The 21,315-nt window shown below is 45.9% G+C and overlaps 1 protein-coding gene across 4 annotated transcripts; it reads left to right on the top strand.

Moving 5' to 3' along the window:
• The first annotated feature begins 178 nt into the window (after positions 1-178).
• Positions 179-21,242, top strand: IMMT (inner membrane mitochondrial protein). 4 transcript variants are annotated; one of them, XM_040063593.2, is made up of 15 exons: positions 179-306; positions 5,112-5,188; positions 5,575-5,764; positions 7,128-7,248; positions 9,341-9,421; positions 10,486-10,587; positions 11,124-11,260; positions 12,253-12,356; positions 14,273-14,408; positions 15,414-15,543; positions 17,267-17,281; positions 18,267-18,490; positions 19,326-19,457; positions 19,838-19,967; positions 20,290-21,242. In XM_040063593.2, the coding sequence occupies exons 1-15, from the start codon at positions 262-264 to the stop codon at positions 20,895-20,897; spliced, it is 2,232 nt and encodes a 743-aa protein (XP_039919527.1). In that variant the 5' UTR covers positions 179-261; the 3' UTR covers positions 20,898-21,242. The 4 variants fall into 4 exon arrangements, with proteins under 4 accessions (XP_039919527.1, XP_039919528.1, XP_039919529.1 ...); XM_040063594.2 differs by lacking the exon at positions 17,267-17,281; XM_040063595.2 differs by lacking the exon at positions 9,341-9,421.
• The last annotated feature ends 73 nt before the right edge of the window (positions 21,243-21,315 follow it).

A 21,315-nucleotide genomic window follows, 5' to 3' on the forward strand; every position in this document is an offset into this window, starting at 1 on the left:
CCCCTCCGCCCGCGCCCGGAGGGTCCCGGGAGTGCGCGAGCCCCGCCCCGCGCGCCGGCACCACCCCGCCCCCCGCCGGCGTCTCGCGGCCAGTCCCCGCCTTCCCATTGGCCACGCGAGACCCGTCACGCGCGGCCGCCCCCTGGCGGGGCGGGAGCGCCCGCGCAGGCGCAGTGCCCGCCGAAGGGGGGGCGGAGGCGGCGCCGGCAGGACCCGCGCAAGGCGCCTTCCCGCGGGCCGCGCCGGCCGCCGCTCCGAGCCATGCTGCGGGCGTGCCGCCGAGCGGGGCTCGCCGCGGCCAAGCAGGTGAGCGTTCCCTGGGGGAGCTCCGCGAACCACGCCCGCTGTGAACAGCCCTGAGACCGGTGCGGCCGGGCCGGGCCTGCGGGAAAGGGGGAATCCCTGTGACCGCGGCTCGGCGCGCGCTGAATGACTCCGCGCGCGCGGGCCGCGATTGGCTGCGCAGCCTTTGACGGGCGGCCACGACCACCAAACGGAGGCTGCGGGCGGGCGCTGGTCGGCGCGCTGTACTAGCAGTCCCAGCGTGCACCGCGGCAGGGCAGCGCGGGACCGAATTAGGCATCGCCGCAAGGCTCCCTGGGACTCGTAGTCCTTAACGGGGTGACGGTGCACCGCGTTGCTTGCCGGGGGCTGTAGTCTGGGCCGCCATGGCCACGCCGGGCCCGCAACTCCACTCCGCCGCGCCCGGCAGACCCTGGGGCAGCGCCGGGAACCGCGGGCGTGGCCCGGGGGTCGGCGGGCGCTCGGTGGGGACGCGCACGGCCCGGCGGCCCCGCGCGGATGGCGCGTGGAGGGGTGACAGGCGCGCTCCCCGGCGGGGAAGGACGTGACCTTGCCTTCCCCGGCGCGGCCTCCCGCGCAGCCCCTCCTGAAGTGCTGGGGCCGGCCGCCCGAAGGGTCGGGGCCGGCGCGCCCCGGTGTGTAGCGTGGGGACACGAGTGCTGGCGGCGCTCATGTGTAAGGGGATCCTCCTGTCCGCACGCTGGGACACGAAGTGGACTCAGCGCGCGATACCGAGGGCAGAAGTGCCCGTGGGACTCGTGCTGTGTGTCCTGGACCTTTGCCTCTCCTTATCAGCAGAGATAAGGACCGTGATATGCTGTGGAGCCGTTTCCAAAGCAGTAGGCCAACTTTAGGAAGCCACAGGGATTTATAGGTGAGGGTGGCTCCTTTACCAAGGCCCTGGATTCTGTTTCAGCTACCTGATAAAAAATAATCTGGTTAGATCACTTTTATATCCTGCTTTCAATATCCTAGTGTTCACTACCCTCTGTTCACACGGTTTAGCAAAGGAGAAGCTGTACGTTCTTCCGTCTAAAGTTCCAGCCTTTCCCACTGCAGCAGCTGTTTCCTCTGCTGCTGTGTAGGACCGGAGAGTCCTTGGGTCACCTGATGCCCACTGAAAAAAGGCTCTGGGTTTGCCTGGCTGTGGAAAGTTTCATCTGGAAGTTGAGAAGACAGAAACCAGGCTTTGGCAGATATTTATCACTTGAGGCTATTTGCATGTGCTCAGCCTTTAGCAGAATGTGTCTGGAATGACTGTACAGCTCCAGAACAGCCAGGGTGGTGCCTTGCAGCTGGAAGTTGGTCATCAGGCTCTAAATATTTGGTGAAAGAGTCACAGAGTGGTTTAGATTAGAAAGGACCTTAAGACTTTCTCGTTCCAAACCCCCTGCCCTGGGCAGGGACACCATCCCAGGTTGCTCCAAGCCCTGTCCAGCCTGGACTTGGACACTTCCAGGATGGGGCATCCACAGTTTCTCTGGGTAACCACCACACCACCCTCACAGGGAAGAATTTATCCCTAAGATCTGTGCAAACACAGAGATGCCACAGCAGACTCTGAAGTGTGTTATCTGTACCAGAGAGCTCGTGGTGGAGACTGGAAAACTTTATTCATTCTTTCCTGCTGTGAACTCTGCCTGGAGCATCACTAAACTTGTAACAAGTAAATTGAAGTGGCTTTGAGAGAGGGATCTTCATCACTTTCAGAAATGTTTTCTGCTACATGTGCCGTGCTGCAGAGAGACTTTTCTCTTACATGAAGTAACTTACTTGAAGTTTTTTGTGAAAACAAATAGAACTTTTAGTAAAAGTGTGTGATACTTGGCAGAAATCCTGAATGATGGGAAATCAGAGTTCTGTGGTCAGATGTCCTTGTGGTACCTGACCTCTGCCTTAACAAAACCTTCTCTGAACTTTCTGATGTGCTTTTTCTGTTTAAGTGCAAGAATCGCACGTTACAGAAATTCTGGGTCAGGATGCTTGAGCCTGATGCCTAAGAGATTTAGCTGGAACGGAGTGAGCAGAGGATGGTGTGTCCTGGCCATGGTTATTTGAAGTTACACATAAAATATAAACCTGCAAGGCAGATTTAATTTGTTTAATGATGTTCTGCCATGCTGTTTCTGTGCTGAGCACTATGCCAGGGTGAGCTCACATGGCTATCCTTAAATGTCCTTATATCACTGGGGCTCGTAATATTAACTGGAGTGAAGGTGTAATGTGCCCTGCAAAGTGATTCCTGTGGTGATGAAACAGTAGATAATTAATGTAAAATAATAAGCATTTAAGAAGTTGAATGAAACAAATATCCTATAGAAATACTGGAGGAGGAGGAAGAAATAGAAACAGCTGCCCTGCAGTGCTCTGCCCATGCTCTGGGCATCCTTGCTGTGTCCATTCTGCCTCATCCAAAGAATTTCCTGTCTCCTGCAGGACAGAAAGTGGTGTATTTCTGCCTTTTGAAGGGTACAGCAAAGCATGTGTGATGTATTTCTCCAAAATTCTTTGAGGCATTATAACAAATAAATGACAGGGGTCTGAAAATATACAAACTCCTGGAAATTATGCAAAGGGGAGATCAGAAACTGCCTGCAAGTTTCCAAATTATGGTGGTAGAGCAATTATAAGCAATATTACTATGGTGACCAAAAGAGAGCAATGCTTCTTTAAAAAATGATTTTTTAAAAAATCAGTGATTTTTGGAGTTATTAGTGTATCTGGATATGAGGGAGGAAAAATTGAACTTGGGCTTCAGTTCATAAAACATGGGTACCTACAGATTTTCATTTGCTGTTCCACTGGCCAGCTGTGGAAATTTGCTGCAGTGTCTTGAAAGATGGAGTTGATGAGGACTTGTTTTGGGTTTAATTACTCTTCCCATTGCTCCACGTGTGAGAGTCCCAGAGATGGAGGGCCTGTGTTTTGGTTCCTCTCATCTTGATGAAAAATAAATAGAAGGAGGATTTGGCTAATTCTAGAACATTCCAGCTTGGAAGAGATCTCAAAAGATCATTTAATCCAAAGGGCATCTGGACTAAAATCAATAATCCCTCCAAAAAACCCCTCCTGGTGAATAAAGCATAAATGCTGAGCTAAGAGAATCAGGTGTTCTGCTCTGCTTTGGTGACTCCCTGAGCACTGCCTGATCCCAAGGGCAGGAGCTGATGTTTACTGAAGGCGTCGAGCCAGATGGATCCTGTGTTGTTTGCCATCACCAGGTGTGAGTAGGGATTTTAGCCAACAGGGACAGACAGGGCTGAGCTGGCCCAGAAGGTGAGTCCAGCCCGAGCAGGGATGTGGGAGTGATGGTGGTGCAGGGTGGGATAACCTCCAGAAAACCTGACAGGAGCTCAGGAGGGATGGCTTATTTCCAGGGGAGCACCAGGCACAATAGCATAATCCCAAAGTGTTGGAAGGGACTGGGAATTCAGTCTGAACTGGTGGAGAGAAAATCAGGTTTTTTTCCCTTCTCATTTTATTGTATTGATCTGTATACATAATGCTGGATTATTTTGCTCCTCCTCTGCTTCCTGGTGTAATAGGGACATACTGAGAGTTAGGAGCACGTTCAAAAGTTGACGACAAAATGATTTGCGAGGCTTTTTTTATTGAAATTCCCCTTGAAAGGTCCTTCACCTTGAGGTGAAACCTCAGAAAGTGCTTCTCGGGCAGTCGAGTCAGAAAATCAAAAACATTGCAGAATATATTTGTTGTTTTCTTGCCCTGTCTATGCATCACAATCCAGAAAACCACCCACAGTGAGGGCTTCTGAAGGTCTCGGGGGTAAAAGGACCATGCTTCCTCTTGCTGTACGTGTGCTCCTGCTACTAATTAAAAACGTTTTGGCTGCGTTTGTGGAAAGAATAAGAATGCAGTGTTCCTGCCTTTTCCTGCCTGTGCTGTTGGACAGGGACAGGACCTAAACCACAAGAGTTGTGCATATTATTGCCATGTGCAAAGGAAATAGAGAAACTTATCCTCTGGGGTTATGTTGTAGTGAAGCATCTCCCATCTTTTTTAAAGAAAAAGTTCCCTGTTGGGCAAAATACCTCAACTGCAGGAAAAGTTCTTTTTGTGCCTTGTACTTTGATCTCTCATGAGTCCTATATTTCCCTGTTAGTAATTCCCATGTGGGGAAAAATCTTCTGGGGCCAACAGTATGTTTTCTTCTGTAGCCTTAGAGTAGCTTAACCAGTCCTTCAGAAAAGATAAAAATCTTGGTAACGTGGATTTTGTTAAGTAGAATATAATAAAATATCACTCTTCATATACTAATTTAATTTATATTATAATCTGATGTCTGTCTGGAATTAACTAATTATTTTAAAGAAGAGGTCTTGGTTTGGAAGCTCAAGGAGAATTGCTTGTATATCTTAAGAATTAAAAATAGTTTTAAGCATTTAAACAGCTGTTGTTGTGTTCTGCCCTGCTCACACTGAGCCGCTCTAGTGCGTGAGATTGAAGCGCATCTGGAACTAACCCAGTTGTACTGCCCAGCACATAAATCAGCAAAATAAATGCAGAAAGAGGCTGGGGTAAGAGTTTGTTCCTTTTCATTTTTCAAATTTTTGATTCATTTTCAAAGAATTTAACGACTGCATAAAAATCCCTTAACCTGGAAGCTGCACGTGGGAAAGCTCTCCGTGTGTTTAGAGAAAAGAGCCCAACGTCGCTGTTCTGGTGCCAGTCAGAGCTTTCCTACGGACACATCGACGTTGTGGCAGTGGAGCAAATCCTCCCAGTGCTGCTGTTGAGTGGGAGATGCTTCACTGTGCTCCCTGCTGACCCTGCTCCTCCCCCTGCAGAACAGTCGGTGTGTGAGAGCCTCACTCCGTCCGTCGCGCCTGCACCGCGGATATGCCACCCACTCCGGAGAGTCCGGGTACGTAGCGGGGTTTGGAGGGTGCAGCTGCTTCTGCCAGTGCATTGAAACCAGGAGGGAATCTGCTCCTTGGTTTCCAGACTCCTGGCAGTGGGATTTTAGTGTGGAGTAACTCCTGTTCTCATGGGGTGTGTTCCTTGTTTGGTTCAGTCAGATTTCGATGAAGAAGGTGAAGATGATCAATATTTGTGGTGGAAGTTGTGGGCTGCCGTCTTACCTTCGGGATAGTCACTAACCAGTGTTGTAGCAGGGGTGAAGGTGATTTAAAATAGGTGCTGGGTTTGTTGGCAGAGTGGTGGTTCCCAGCTGTAAGCTGAAGACTCAGACTGTTTGATGTTTGCCATATAATGGAATTTACATCCCTTTCACTCTGCTTTCCTCCTCAGCGTTTCTGTGGGCAAAGTCATTGGTGCGGGACTCCTGTTGGTGGGTGGAGGGATAGGTGGAACCGTCCTGTATGCCAGCTATGACAAACAATTCCGGGAGAGCGTGGAGAAGGCCATTCCCTACTCTGACAAACTCTTTGAGATGGCACTTGGCCCTGCACCTTCCAGCACACCAGTGCCAAAGAAACCAGTAAGTGTCTCCCATTCACCCCACACGTTTGCTTCTCTGGTTTTTAAAGAGTGTCTGCACTTAGGTGTCAAATAATGATTAATTTTGCTTTGTGCTAAGAATTTTAAAAGTTGAAAAATTTAAGGTTTCTTAAATTAAGGTTTAAAAATTACAAACTCAGTTCCTACTTGATGCTGCAAAAGTGGTGCATGTACATTTCCCATTACCATCTCATCATTATGGGGTGTGGGTTGTAAAACTTATTTTTATTTACAGTAAAAACATCTAATAGAATCCCAGCTGAACAGCTGCTCTGCTTATACTCAGAAATAAAATGGAGAGAGAGAGAGGCAGGTGACAGGCTGGAATTTAACTGCTTTACTAGAGGCTTAGTGTAGTTAGTGGCATAGCAGAATTACAAAACTTACTCTAAATGAACTTTTAAAGAGGACTGAGAACAGTCTTTAATGAGTAAAGATTTGAATGGTACAGAGCCAAGCATAAGCATCATACTTTGAAATCTTAGTGGCACTACCCTGGAGAAAGGAAAATCTGATACTGCCTTTGGCACAACTCTGGAAATTGAAGCCTGGAAGTTTCTCTGATGCTGCATGTGAAAGGAAACACTTCCTAGTAATCAAGAATACTGAAAATCTGCTCTGGCCATGGTTTTTTTGAGCTTTCAGAAGCCATTTGGCCTTCAGGAAACTCAAAATATTTTAAGTAGAATTTTAAGAAAGCTGTTCTTCATGAGTCAGGGAATATCAGTCAACAAAATTTTCTCTCTTGCTTCAGCTGCACTTTGTGTTATCATTCAAGCTCTTGGTGCCTCCCAGGTGCTAGAGAATTTTGCAAACCAGATTGATCAGAAGAGTTATCACCCCCCCCAGTCATGGCTCTAACTCAGATGGTTTTATTTTTACCCTGTGTCTTTCCACAATGGATATTAAGGGATTAATATAATGAAATGTCACAATACTCTGTGTTTGAGTGTTTATCTGCCCCAACCACCAGCATCTGAAGCCTTTCGAAAGGAAATCAGTGAAGCCAAACTTAGAGTTTCTGCTTTAAACACACTCAGAAGTGTTTAGATTATTTGGGGCATGAAACTATTTGATTTTAATGAATAAGTTAATAAACATTTGTTTATAGTGAAAACTGCCACAATTCTACCTGCATTTTTGGAGAGGTGAAAACTGTAAAGTTTCCTTCTGAATTAAAAATCAACTCAAGACATTAGTTGGCTGTTTTCATTTGCACTTTGAAGCTCAGATTTATGGCACAGACACCTGGATATGGAAAAGATCTTTTCCATTATACTGGAATTGGTGAAATCCAAGCTGTTTGAAAAACTGATGATATTTCTTACTTCTGACTTTTCAAGATACATCAAGGTCCACTGAAGATCTCATCTGTAGCAGAAGTAATGAAAGAGTCTAAACAGCCTGCTTCCAAATCTCAGCTAGGCAAACCAGAAGTTGCTGCTCCTACAGAGGAAAAAGGAGGTAAATTTACAGAATGTCATCCGTAAAGAAGCAAATGACCTAATGATCTCCTGTATCATATGTGGTAGAGTAGATTAAAATTGTCCTTTGAATTGTTGAAGGTAAATGTATTTGTCTTAAATAAATGGGTTTTTTTCTTTCCATGTCATAACATTTGCCTAAAATGGCTTTAGCTATTTTTTCCCCTATTTTTTCTAAGAAATGTATTTAATTTGGAGGATATTTGGAATCTAAGATAAATAATGACTAACCTGTGTAGTTTAGATATGAGACTCAGCAGGAAGAGAACTTCAGGTACTGGACTCTGAGGCTCTTGCAAGCACAAGACACTTAATTTTGGATAATTACTGGGCTGCTGTAAAGCTAGATCAAATGGAACTCGTTTAGGGAGGAGCAGTTGTGATGTCTTTCTGTGTTATTGCTAATGGCTCTGTGTATGTGTAACTAATATCTTGTTGCTGTTTATCCAGGAAATCGTCTTCTGGAAATAATAACATCCATATCAAATTAATATGTTTCTACAGAGGAAAAAATTAAGTCTTATATCCCTGGTATTACATTATAGCACTTAGCATGGAATGCTTGGGAAGGGAGCTTAAAAATCATCTCATTTCGACCCCCTGCCAAGGCAAGGACACTTTCCACTAGATCCAAGAGGTCCGTCCAGTCTGGCCTTGAGCACTTCCAGGGATGGGGCAACCTGGTCCAGTGCCTCACCACCCTCACAATAAAGAATTTCTTCCTAATGTCTGATCTAACCCTGCCCTCTGTCAGTATGAAGCCCTTCCCCCTTTTCCTGTCACTCCATGCCCTTGTCAGAAGACCATCTCCAGCTCTCATGTAACCCCTTGTAGGTACTGGAAGGTAGTTGAAGGTCTCCCTGGACCCTTCTCTTCTCCATGCTCAACATGCCCAGCTTTCCTAGCCTGTCTCCATAGCAGAGGTGCTCCAGCCCTCTGAGCATCTTCATGGCCTCCTCTGGACTTGTTCCAGCAGGTCCATGTCCTTCTAATGTGGGGTGGATGCAGCACCAGAGCAGAGTAGAGGGGCAGAATCACCTCCCTTGACCTGCTGCTCGCACTGCTGGGGATCCAGCCAGGACACCGGAGGTTTCTGAACTGCCTGTGCACATGACGAGGTCATACTGAGCCTCTCATCCACCAGCACCCCAAAGTCCTTCTCCTGGGGGCTGTTCTTGATCCATTCTGCCCCCAGCCTATGTTTGTGCTTGGGCTTGCCCTGACCCAGGTGCAGGATGTTGCGTTTGCTCTTGTTGAAGGTGATGAGGCTCACACAGTCCCACCTCTTGAGCCTCTCCAGGTCCCTGTGGATGAACATCTCCTCCCTGCAGCATGTGACTGCACAGCTCAGCTGGATGTCATCAGCATCAATCCCACTGCCCAGGTCACTAACAAAGATGTGAAACAGTCCTGGTCCCAACATTGACCTTGAGGAACACACTTACCACTGGCGTCCACTTGGACATCGGGCCATTGACCACAACTCTTTGAGTGCCACCATCCAGTCATTGCCTTATCTCTGGAGCGGTTCATCCATCAGATTCATGTCTCTGCACTTTAGGGATAGGGATGTCATCCAAGACAGTGGCAAATACTTTCAGAAATCCAGGGAGGTGATGCCACTTGCTCTTCCATTATTCAGCAACACTGCTTCCTCAGTGGAGGGCCTCATCTGCTCTGTCATCCTGCTCAGGCAGCCTGTAGCAGACCCCCAGTGTAATGTCACCTATCCCTGCCCTCCCTTGAATCCTAACCCATAAACTCTTGGTTGGCTCCTCATCCATCCCCAGGCAGAGCTCCTTGCACTCCAGTTGGTCACTGACAAAGAGGGTGATTGCACTCCTTGTTTCCCCTGCCAAGCCTTCCTAAAGGGCCTTCATCCTTCCATTCCAGCACTCCAGTCACAGGAGCCATCCCACCCTGTCTCCATGAAGTGAGGTTCCCTTTTCCTGGTTTCAGCCACCTCACCAGCTCAGCAGGCCCCTGGCTGACGATGCTCTGGGCTGTTCTCAGGCAGATGGAGCCTGTCTCCCCAGCTGTACTAACTGGTGTGTTCTGCAACTGTTTAACAGCAGGCAAGGCTGCAGCACAGATCATCTCTGCAACAGGGGTAGCCATGTCGGTGCCAGCTCCGGGGATACAGACTGAAGAAGGTGAAAAAAATCATGTGAATGCAATGAAGAAAACCCAAATCCTCTTAATTTCGCGTGCATGCCTTCTTGCTTCTGTGTTGGTATTTGTCATTGTTGGAAGGTGTGAGTTTCTGTGCCTTGTGCAGAAAACTTCCATTATCTGTTAATAGATTTTTAACACAGTGAGAGCTGTGACTGATGCCTGGGACATCACTAGGGGTGAGCACAAGAGCAAAGCCTGCCTGTGTGCCAAACTGAACTTGGCACATTCCGGTTTGCCTCTGCTCTTGGTGGCTTTGTGATTGCTGTTCAGCGCTGCATCTATGTCCAGGGACAAGTGAAGGAATTGTGTTTATTGTTAAACTCAACAAGAGACACCAGCCTCGAGATGATGGCCTCTTCCAGATGAGATTAGATTTCATTAATTCTTTTAGTTATGAACACATTTCATAGAAAGCATGCCAGGGGTAAGTACATGCTGCAGAGTGACATCAGCATTACTCAGAGGTGACCTGGTGGGTTTTGTTGCAGCTTGAGGCTGAGAGCTCTGGGCTCTCGCCTCAGTTCAGATGCAACTTGTTGATCTTGAGAACATTGGTTAGTTCAATTCTCATTCTTAAAGGCATTTTAGGTGGCTGTAGGCAAGGGAATAGGATATAATTGTGATCCACCATAGCCTTCTCACTCATCCTCTGCTGTTTTGGTTGGGCTCTGTAAGCATGCCAGGGGAGAATTGAAAAAAGCAAGAACAGAGATTCACTTGAAATTTAAACTTGTCTCTGTAAGTGTTTCTCACTTGCTTTGCCTTTGACTTCAGAGTCTTGTGTAATTTTGTAACTAGACAATGGAAAATCTGCAAATGCATGTGAGGGGTCCATGCTCTTGTCTTTAAGAGACTGGCCTTTGTAATTATGGATATAAAGATTTTTCAAGTAGTTCCAGCATCGCTTTGAGCAGAAGTCAAATCTACAAAGTGATACCAACTACAAAAGTCAGTTTTGATAGTTACTTCTCTGCAAGTAACCTCATACACTAATTTGGACTCTCCACTTAAGCAGTTTGACTCTTTGTTTACTTCTGAATAGGTAAACAACAGGAAGGTTCCTATGCTATAAAAGAACGGCCACCAGAAGAAGTTGCAGCCCGGCTTGCCCAGCAAGACAAAGAGGAGCAGGAGAAGGTGTCAGGTGAGTCCACACTGTCACTGTTCCTGTGTGTGCTGCACGGGACAGAACTGTGGAATTGCACTGGCTTTATAGTCCCAAGCTCCTTACACACCTCTTGGCTGTTGTCCCTCCGTTGAGTTGGCAGAGGAAGAGATGGTGAAGTTTCTTCCATCCACTCAGGAGTAACTGAGAATTGGAGAATAATGGAGAATTTGAGGTTGGAATGGACTTCAAGGAAGATACAAAAATTTACTTCTTTTCTCTTAAGAACCATTAGAACAAGTGAACATAGGGTATACCTGCACCTCCCTGCAGTCCCATGGAAGAGGTCTTCCACTGCGTGGTGTTTTGCTGTAGGTGCAGACTTGCACCTCAGTACTCCCCCTCTAAATGAGCAGAGCCTTTTGATGACTTCCTTCTGTAGGTGGCTGTTGAGTTCCCAACATGACCAGCTCTTTTGGATCACAGTAAATAAGAGATGTAGAGGCTGGAACATATCATTTTACTAATTATAAAAGTCTTTTCTTTATTGTTAATTGACTTAACTTCTTTTCCAGCCCTTGCAGCATCTCTAGAAGGAGCCTTAAAGACAACTGCTCGTGTAACTCTTCAGGCTATCACTGCCCAGGAGTCAGCTGTGCAAGCAGTGAATGCCCATTCCCAAATACTGAAGGAGGCCATGGATGATACTGAGGTAAATTGGACAAGTGAGGGACATTTTTTCTTTTTCATTGTGTTCAGCAAACTTCAGTCTGAATTAAATACAAACTGGGAATCTTTTCTTTCAATGCCTTAACATTAATCACAGTTTTAACTTGTGAAATGTGGTAGTCAAATAATACAGTAATTTCGATTTTGAATTTTGTTGGGTTTTGGGTTTTTTCCCCAACTCCTTTATTTTCTTTTTTCAAGAAGAAAATTCAAGTTAAGACATTAGTAGTTTTCACACTGTATTTTAATTAATTATATTTTACTTCCCAAAACTTTTTACCTAGTGAAGGTTACAGTGTCCACCCTGGTAATTCCATTGAACTTAATCCCTTTGCCAACATCCTGTTTCTGGATTGTTTGTTTCTTGTCAGGAAGTAGGAGGGGGATGTACAAGTGATAACATTTGTGGCGTGCTTATGCTGGGGTTTGTGTGGATCTGCCACAGCCCATTCAGTTCTGGAGCAGAGATAAAATTCAGTTGTTAATCAATTAGCAGGGACATGGGCAACCAACCAAGCATTCGAGACTTAATCTAGTAGTTAGTAAAATAACTGCCTTAAGAGACTGCTTCTAAGTTTAATTACTAAGCTTAATTTAAAATCAGCCAACTTTAAAGTATTATGGTACTTTAAGTATTAAGCTTAAAAGCAATTTCAAAGTATTAAGGTGCTTTAATACATGAGGAGATTTCCCAATGCATTGTGCACCATACAGTGATTGTCATGTAAGCTCTTCAGTGTGAGTAAAGGTTGTGGCTCAGGAAGCAACCATTAAGAATCAAACAAAACCAAAACAAAATGCTGGAAGAGAAACACCACTTGTAAAGCTTCCAGCTGTGCTGTTGAAAAACACAAGAATGCTGCTCAGTTTGAGGGAAACGTTCAGCGACATGTGAATCTCTGCAGGCTTCCACTCAGTGGTAGCTCTCTTGTTCAGTGATTGTAAGGACCCTAATGAGGAATTTGTGCTTCCCAGGATGCTGGGGGGAAAAAATCCTCCCAGTGGCGCACGCTGGAGGAGGCGCTCAAGGACCGGAGGAGAGCAGTGGATGAAGCTACTGAGGCCCTTCTGAAAGCCAAGTGAGTTGTTTGATTTAAGTCTTGGAGTTATAAGTTATATTGCTCATGTGAGGGCTGGCAAACACCAGATGAGTTTCTAGAAAGTATGGAATCGCCTGTGTTCGTATTGAATGATCTGTTTGTGCTAAATCGAAAGTTGGTTTAATACTCATTAGCATGAGCATTTTAATTTGACATGTGCAGACCTTGGGTGCCTGTGCACAAAGTCCTCCCTGTACCAGAGTCTGAAACAGTCCTGTTCTTTAAGGATTTGTTTATCTCCTTGGTACTAACATAGTGCTGGTAAGTTCAAGTAAGATGGAAACAAAAAAAAAAAAAAAAAAAAAAAAAAAAGAAAAAAAGATCCACAGTCTTTTTAGTATTATTGTTGAATAATTTTGTTATTAATAAACCTATTGTAAGGTTCTTCTCCTTTAGTCCGGAGAAGAGGAGATTCTGAGGGGACCTTCAAGCACCCCAGTACCTAAATGGGCTGCAAGAGAGCTGGAGAGGGACTTTTTACAAGGGCAGAACAAGGGGGAATACAGAGGGCAGATTTAGATTGAATTTTAGGAAGAAATTCTTCCCTGTGAGGGTGGTGAGGCCCTGGCACAGTTTGCTCAGAGAAGCTGTGGCTGCTCCATCCCTGGAAGTGTTCCAGGCCAGGTTGGATGGGGCTCTGAGTGCCTGTTCCAGTGGAAGGTGTCCCTGTCCATGGCAGAGAATGGAATGAGATGATCTTTAAAGTCCCTTCCAAGCCAAACTGTTGGAGGATGACTCCATGACTGCACTCTGTGTTATTGAGTCAGTTACATCACCAGCTTCTTTTAGATGTAATGAAAAAGTTAAACCTTGCAGCATCCTTTGGAAGTTCCCTGTGTCCAGAATCTTGCTTTTAAGCAATTAGATTTTTTACTGAGCACATGCCTAAGAAAAACTTGAATTCTGAATGGCAGCACTGCTCATACCCAGGGAGGGTCTGTATGACCTGTGTTGATCGGCCCTGAGTGTGGTCTGCAGGCACTGAAGGAGCAGAAATAAAATGACAAACAGTATCTCCAAGATGCCCTTGTAATGAGGTTAGAAATAAATTTGGAAACCCTTTGATGCTCTTAAGGCTGAGAGAGTAACATCATCCTTGAAGCTGCATGTTGCTATCACATTATAAACTTCCCTTATCTTTGATGTTGCTGTGCTGACTAAAAATTAGTGGGAGGTGTAATTGAGGTTTCATTGTTAAAACAAAGCTAATGCAAACCCCACATGCACCAGCTTTCATTCTCTATTGCTCTACTGGATATCTTTGCTTTTATTTATTTCCTTAATTTAGTTATTTTAAAGCTTGTTCCTTATTCTGATGAAGTCACTGGAAACCTCCATTGGTTTGAATGGATTTGGAAAAGGAACATTTTTTTCACTTTTTCCTTGATTTCCAATTGTGCTAGAGGAAAGCATTTCTTTCCTAATTACAAAAAACCATAATCTATCTTTACAGAGCCCTATAAATTCTCTCCCATCTTCATTAATCTCCACCAGTCACCATGTCCAAAACACTTCTGCAAGCGTAAGCCATCTATATTAAAAATGTTTCCTTGCTGCTGTTACCTGCTGGAAATGTCTGCTGTCTAATTCTGACCTAGTTTTACTAATACTAACTCTTTTCAGTGAACTTCCATCTTCCCTCCAGCTAAATCTTGAGTACTAATTGCAGTGTAAATAATTCTCATTTTACATGGAATAGCCACACTGACATCTTTAGGTTTTAGGCTGTGGGGAAAAAAGTAATCCTTAGTCAAAGCATCTTAGAGTTGGTAGATAGGAAGCACCAGTAGAGTTACCCAGTAGTTCTCCCTGTGAATACCAACAGCTTAAAGTAAATTTTCTTTGGGGTGATAAGCCCTGGCTGTGTTACACTTAGCAGCTGCTTCTCTTTTCAGAGAGGAGTTAGAGAAGATGAAGGGTACCATCGAGAAGGCCAAGAAGTCTCAGCTGGCAGGAGCCAAACCTCACATTGTTGCTGCAGAAGAAAATCTCCATCATATGATTGTGGACTTGGACAATGTGGTGAAAAAGGTAAAGCTTCCTCAGACTGTTTATAATTGCCTCTGGAGTAGGGGCTCCTTGGCAGCTTGTGCAGAGTTCCCATTCCCAAATCCTCTGCAGGGGCTGAGGTATTTCATAGAATCACAGAATATGCTGAGTTGGAAGGGACACATCAGGATCATTGAGTCCATCTCCTGGTCCTGCACAGGACACCCCAAGAACCCAACCTGTGCCTGAGAGTGTTGTCCAAACACTTCTTGAGCTCAGACAGGCTCAGAGCTGTGGCCACTTCCAGTGCATTGTGAATTGTAAATCCATCCTCTTGTAGCTACTCAGGCTTTGAGCTCAGTATATTGCCAGTAATCAAGACATGGCAAGATCTTCATGAGAACTTGAACTCTGTCTTGAAAGAGCCTCCAGGTGGCTTGGTGGTGCCAGTCCTTTCTGTTGGCAACTTGTAATTCTTCCTACTTGAGTCCAAGGTAATTCACCACAAGGTTAGGGAGGAGTTCAACATGTTCCAATGACTTGGTGGTAAATCACTTTGCAGTTCAGAAGACTGGGAAAGAAATGTAAAGGTGAAGTTTATATCCCTTGCAGGAGAGCTGGTAATTCATCAGGTGTGTTTGGAGTGAATATAACCGGATCAGAACTCACTGAGGATGGCAGCAATCACAGGCATTGCTTTTACTAGGCCTGTATGACTGTTGTGAGCAGAGAAAAGGAGCTGGAGATGTTTTAAGATATAAACTGAATTCAAGATACTCTTGGTCCTGTCCAAGCTACAGACTGGCTGTGTAGGTAGAGTGGGCAGGTGAGGCAAAACAGATTAGTGATAGTTCCAGCAAATAATTATTGTGTAAGAGAGGTTTAATATTACAGGCTGGGTTTTTGTGCTCTCCCAAGTGAGTTGGCCTTGTTTGGGCTGGGGGTTGATACGCACCAGTATCCCAGGGCTTGGCTTTAAATTATATGTGCCTTCAATTTCAATCCCTGCCTTGAAAAACAAATCAATCTCATCCTTGTTGGTTGCAGGTTCAGGCAGCACAGTCTGAGGCCAAGATCGTGGCTCAGTACCATGAGCTGGTGGCTAAAGCCAGAGAGGAGTTCCAGCGGGAGCTGGACAGCATCACCCCCGACGTGAAGCCTGGCTGGAAGGGGATGAGTAAGTGTCCACTGGAGAGGAGTTACCTCGTGCTTGTTGCACTGTGGTTTACAGTGCTTGGCCACTCAATGCCCAGCATCCCAGTTTTCAAATCGTCACAGTATTTGGTTGATCTGAAGTGAAAATGATTTCACAGCTAAATGAAATAATTTATAGCAGGTGTTATGAAGAGAATTAGTTCTATCTGTGCTGCATGAGAAGTTTCACAAAACGTAGCTTTGTGTGATAAATATCACATTGGTTGCATGAACGTCTCTTCCCCTCCCTGGCATTTCAGGAAGGGAGCCAGGTCATTCCAGATTTCAGTCAAATCTGTGTCAGTCAATAATCAAATACTTGGTTGACTCTCTGATTAGAGGTTTTATAAAACACTGTTGTTACAGCGTGATAAAGAACTCCCTAAATTTTTCTGCATCATCACTGAAACTGAGAGGTTTCATTGTTCATACCCTGCCTACCCCAATGCATTTTATTTCTGAACTAAACTGACACAGTAACACACCTGTAGCAACAGCCAGTGCTGCACAAAAGCAGTGAACAATCAGCTCACCCCCAGTCGTGCTCCCTGCACACTCCTTGTCAGAGCTGCCCTTGCTCACCTTAACTGCTTTCATTTTAAAGAAAAGTAGAGTTGCAGGAGGTGGATTTGTGTGTGTCCACCATTACTGTGGATGAGCTTCTGCAAGAACCCATGTGTGATACGTCCATGGAAGAATTACTGTCTGTGGTAGTTCAAAATATTAATTCCCTAAAAAAAAGAGCTTTCCAGATACTTCCACTCAGGGTTTAACATAAATGTACTAAGTGATCTCAGACTTTTTTAGCTGATGCGTTCAGAGGCAGCTGTTAAGGCTTTATTTCCAAGTTACAGATTTTTTTTATAGCGGTAATAACTTCTATATTTGAAAAAAAAAAACTGTACGGCCTTAATATTTCTCTTGAAGAATACAATGCAGAATTACAACAGATTTTCTTAATGCTACTTTATACTTTAGGAATGAGGACTTTAATAATTTTCCTGGCTAAATGAATTCACTTGACCTTTGGAATGGTTAGTTTTCATTTAAAAAACAGCCAACCCCACACCCAGTATATGTGGGGAAAACATTAGAAATTAACAAATTGTTTGTGGAGTTTGCTTTTGGGGTGATATTAGTTCTGAAGAAAAAAAACAACTTAATTTAGGCTCCCTGGGGATGGAGCTGCCTTTCCTTGCACAGGATAATATCTTGGGTTTTGTGATCACTGCCCTTTTGTGGGAGGAAAGGGGAGCTGCTTGTAGCTTCCATGTGCCCCATTTCTTACTCTGTGACCTGCTGAAGCACATGGGACAGACTTGTTGGGGTCCCTGACTCTCACTGCCACTGGGAATTTGTTTCTTGACCAACTGCTTCTGTTTGTAAGAATCTAGAAATGACAGACTAAAATTTCCAGTGTCTTGTTGCACTTTCGTACTTCAAACTTCTCTTCCTTTCTTTGGCTGAATTCAAGTGTCCATCTGTGGGTTTCCAAGGGTGATTTTAGTGGTTGGGGTGTCTTGAGCTCCATCTTGCCTGTAATACAGAGACTTTTATATTCCACATACTGTCCTTCCTGAATTCCTAAGGACTTGGTCTCATGTTTAAGTCACTGTAGATAAGCTCTTAGTTTTCTATTTTACTTTTGCATGACTGCCTTGCTGTAGTGAACGTGAATTAACTTTCCCAACTTCTTTCTGTTGCAGAGATAACTGACTTAGGTGAGTTACTGTCACTTGTTCCCATCCCTTGAGTTTTCTCTTCTCTTTGTCTTTTTTTATGTTCATGTGAGGCATGGCTTTAAGTTACAGGCAGTTACCAACAAAGGGTGAAATGTGGCATTCCTAGAACATTTCAGGCTGAGGTATACCTTGGGATCCTTTCCAGTCATTTTGCAAACTTGGCTTAAACCACAAACTGATCTTTTTGTAACACTGTTACATCCAACAGCTGAGCTTGGTGCTGCTGGTCGGCTTTCCCACTGGACAATGAGCACCACTGCTCCAAGTCCTCCTGTGCCAGTCCTTTGTCCAGCACTTGACAGCAAGGTGACTGAAGGACTGTGCAATCTTGCTTGCTTTAGACCCTGCAGGAATGCTTTCCTAAGTAGCCCCAGCTTTCCATACAGGTGATTTATCTGGCAGCCAAAATGAGCTGCAGCATTTTATAAAGCCTTTCTCAGGGGTAGCTTGGGTCCTCTTCTCCCAGGTAAAACGTGGTTGTGAATTGTGCTGCCCTCTGAGTAGCCAAACCTGAAAGGTACAATCTAGGGTAAGGAATCTGATTAGGAGCAGTTGATCTGGAGGACTGTTGAAGAGAAAATGTAATTCCGTCTGTCCCTCACAGTGACTTCCCCTGCTGCTCTGTGTGCTGGCAGAGGGGAAAATATGTGGAGGTGTAAAAACCAAGAAATGACAGAGCTGTTGATAGTCTCTGAGTGTGGCATAGATATGGAAGTGTAAATTACAGCTGGGAATAATTTAGAAGAAACAAAGATAATTCTGTCCTGGAATGAAAATACATTTCAGACAGTGGTCTCAGGTGGGCATTAGCACAGGTCAGGGGCTTGAAGTATTCAGAGACCTTCCCTAGAACAAGCTCAATAACCCCCTGGAGCCCCAGAGCCCTTGAGTGGGAGGCAGAGGAGCACGGCAGAGGTTTCCCTGTGGTTTCCATTCCCTCCCTCATGCCCTGTGTTTCCTTCAGCTGGGCAGTTGTCCACAGATGACCTGAACTCCCTGATCGCGCACGCCCACCGGCGCATCGACCAGCTGAACAAGGAGCTGGCGGAGCAGCGCGTGCGCGAGCAGCAGCACATCGAGACTGCCCTGGAGAAACAGAAACTTGAAGATAAAAAAGCGTTTGAGGCAGCCGTGGCCAAAGCGCTGGAGCGTTACAAAAAAGAGATTGAACGAGAACAGGAGAAGAAGGTAAAGTGGCCTAAAGCATCTGGTTAAATCTTTGGCTCAAAAAGAACATAGAAGAGTTAATGGAAAATCCCAGAGGGACAACTGGGATGTTCTGGGTTAGTGGGAGACTTTACATGGGTGACCCCAGCCTAAACATGAAAAGGAGATTTTGAGCAAGGAAACTGCTGCAAAGTTAGAATGGTAAAATCGTGCAAGGAACAACTTGTGAAGTTACTTGTCTCCTGCTGGGGATAGGATTACTGGATCAAAATAAATCCTAGAATGACTTTAGTTAGAAGAGACCTTCAGGATCACTTTGTTCCACCCTCCTGCCATGGGCAGGGACACCTTCTACTGGACCAGGTTGCTCCAAGCCCCGTCCAACATGATCTTGGGAAGGGGTTGGAGCAGCCACTGCTTCTCTGAGCAGTCTGTGTCAGTGCCTCCCCATCCTCACGGAGAATTTTATTCTTGGATCTGACCTTGTGTGGCCATTATAGAGCTACATAGGGAAAAGTCTCTGGTTTGGAAGCTCATTTATAAACCAGCTTCCAAAAGCATTTGAGTGTTTAATTTGACACGTTACTGTATCTTTTATATGCTATTTTGATAGCTGCACTAAGTGCCTACCGAATAACCAGCAGTTACTCACACGGTGAACCACAAATCTATTCCTTAACATCTTTAGGAAAAGGCTCAGCTGTAAAACTGGACCTCAGCAGGTCTTTAAGATAAAGCAGGCTCTGTCAGTGCCACTGCTCTGACATGTACCCTCAGTAATGGCTGGTGTGACGCTGTGGCAGTGAGTGACAAGCAGCTGAGCAGCAGTGGTGCATTACACCCCTCGTGTGTCCAGGTGGAAGAGGTGCGAGAGGTGATGGAGAGCGAAATGCGCACCCAGCTCCGGCGCCAGGCTGCTGCCCACACCGACCACCTCAGAGACGTCCTCAAGATCCAGGAGCAGGATCTAAAGGTGGAATTTGAGCAGGTAAGGGAGAGGAGTCCCCAGGGGAATTAAAGGGCTATTTAAACCCTTGCAAAGCATGCATTTCATACGACAGGAGTCCTGAACCATGTTCCAGGGGACTGAAATGGGGGCTGGGAAGGGAAGCGAGCTTACCTTGAGGAGTGCCTCAATGTGTAGGTTTTGCTCAAATTGGTCTGAAAAGCCTTTGCTATAGGTGATAAATTTTTGACGCAAGTGCAGTAACTGTTAAATTCACCCCAATAAGGTTTCTTACTGGTATATTGTATTTACTGTATGCACTGGCCCTAACAAGGACAACAGATTTATAGAAATGTGTCTTAAAAATAAAGTTACTATTATTAAGCAGCTGTTTCTGTCATTTGTATTGCACTGTGTTTCAGAACCTATCGGAGAAGCTCAGTGAACAGGAGATGCAGTTCAGACGCCTTACTCAGGAACAGCTCGACAACTTCACCTTGGATATAAACACTGCCTATGCCAGGCTGAAGGGAATTGAGCAAGCAGTCGAGAGTGAGCACTGAATTCCTCTTCCTCTAAGGACTAAAACTGTGCTCCCCAAAGGCCCTTTGCCCAAACTTGGGTGTCTAAACCCAGGCTTAAGGCATATAGCTCACACTGCTGGGCACCCAGCAAATCACAGATGAGCAAGTTCGAGGTGGTTCTTCCAATAGTTGTCTTGTTCTGGCTCTGAACTGTGGGACAGATTTGCTTTAGAGCACGTGCTGAGGAGGCAGCTGCTTTGGAAAGCAGAGGGTGGAGGGGGCTGGCTGTTGCTGCTGTTCTCAAAGGCACGCGTGCCCAACTGAGAGCCCCTTCTCGGCTTCCCTTGCAGGTCACGCGGTAGCGGAGGAGGAGGCCAGGAAGGCCCATCAGCTGTGGCTTTCCGTGGAAGCGCTCAAATACTGCATGAGATCGGGCACGGGGGACAGTCCCACGGAGCCCCTGGGGAGCGCGGTGAAGGCCATCAAAGCCAGCTGCGCCGACAACGCCTTCACGGAAGCCTTAACAGCAGCTCTCCCGCAGGAGTCCCTGACGCGCGGCGTGTACAGCGAGGAGGCCCTCAGAGCGCGCTTCCACACGGTCCAAAAACTGGCCAAACGAGTGGCCATGATCGACGAGACCAGGAACAGCCTGTACCAATACTTCCTGTCCTACCTGCAGTCGCTGCTGCTCTTCCACCCTCAGCAGCTGAAGCCCCCGGCTGAGCTCGGCCCCGACGACCTCGACACGTTTAAGTTACTGTCTTACGCTTCCTACTGCATCGAACACGGAGACCTGGAGCTGGCGGCCAAATTTGTCAACCAGTTACGAGGAGAGCCGAGGAGGGTGGCGCACGACTGGCTCACGGAAGCGCGGATGACCCTAGAAACCAAACAGATTGTGGATATCTTGACGGCGTACGCCAGTGCTGTGGGGTTGGGAACAACTCAAGTGCAGTGAGCTAGGATTGGAGCTTTGGAGGCAGTTCAGCTGTTCTGTGCCAGAGAGAAATGCCGTGATCTCCCGAGGGTTCAAACAGAGCTGTTGGCAGGGGCTGGAAGAGGTAAATCGAAGCACGGGTACTGTCTTGTTTCCTTGCACTGTATTTAATTTCACCATCTGTTGTATTTTTATTGGTTTTGAGTTGTCCTGACAACCAACTTCAGGAAACTTCCCTACAATTTGTGTAAGAATTAATGTTTCCCCATCTTACCAAGTGGGCTTGTGATCCAACAACAATAATGTTTGTAACCTGCCATTAATCATTTGCCACTTTGTCAGCTGAATAAAACAAGACTTCAACCACTTGTTCTTGCTGTTTAAGTCTCCTGTTTAAACATCAGTACAAAGCTCAGTCTCTCTCCATGGCCCGAATTGC

Source organism: Hirundo rustica, chromosome 5, assembly GCF_015227805.2.
Source record: "Hirundo rustica isolate bHirRus1 chromosome 5, bHirRus1.pri.v3, whole genome shotgun sequence".
Lineage (NCBI taxonomy): Eukaryota > Metazoa > Chordata > Aves > Passeriformes > Hirundinidae > Hirundo > Hirundo rustica.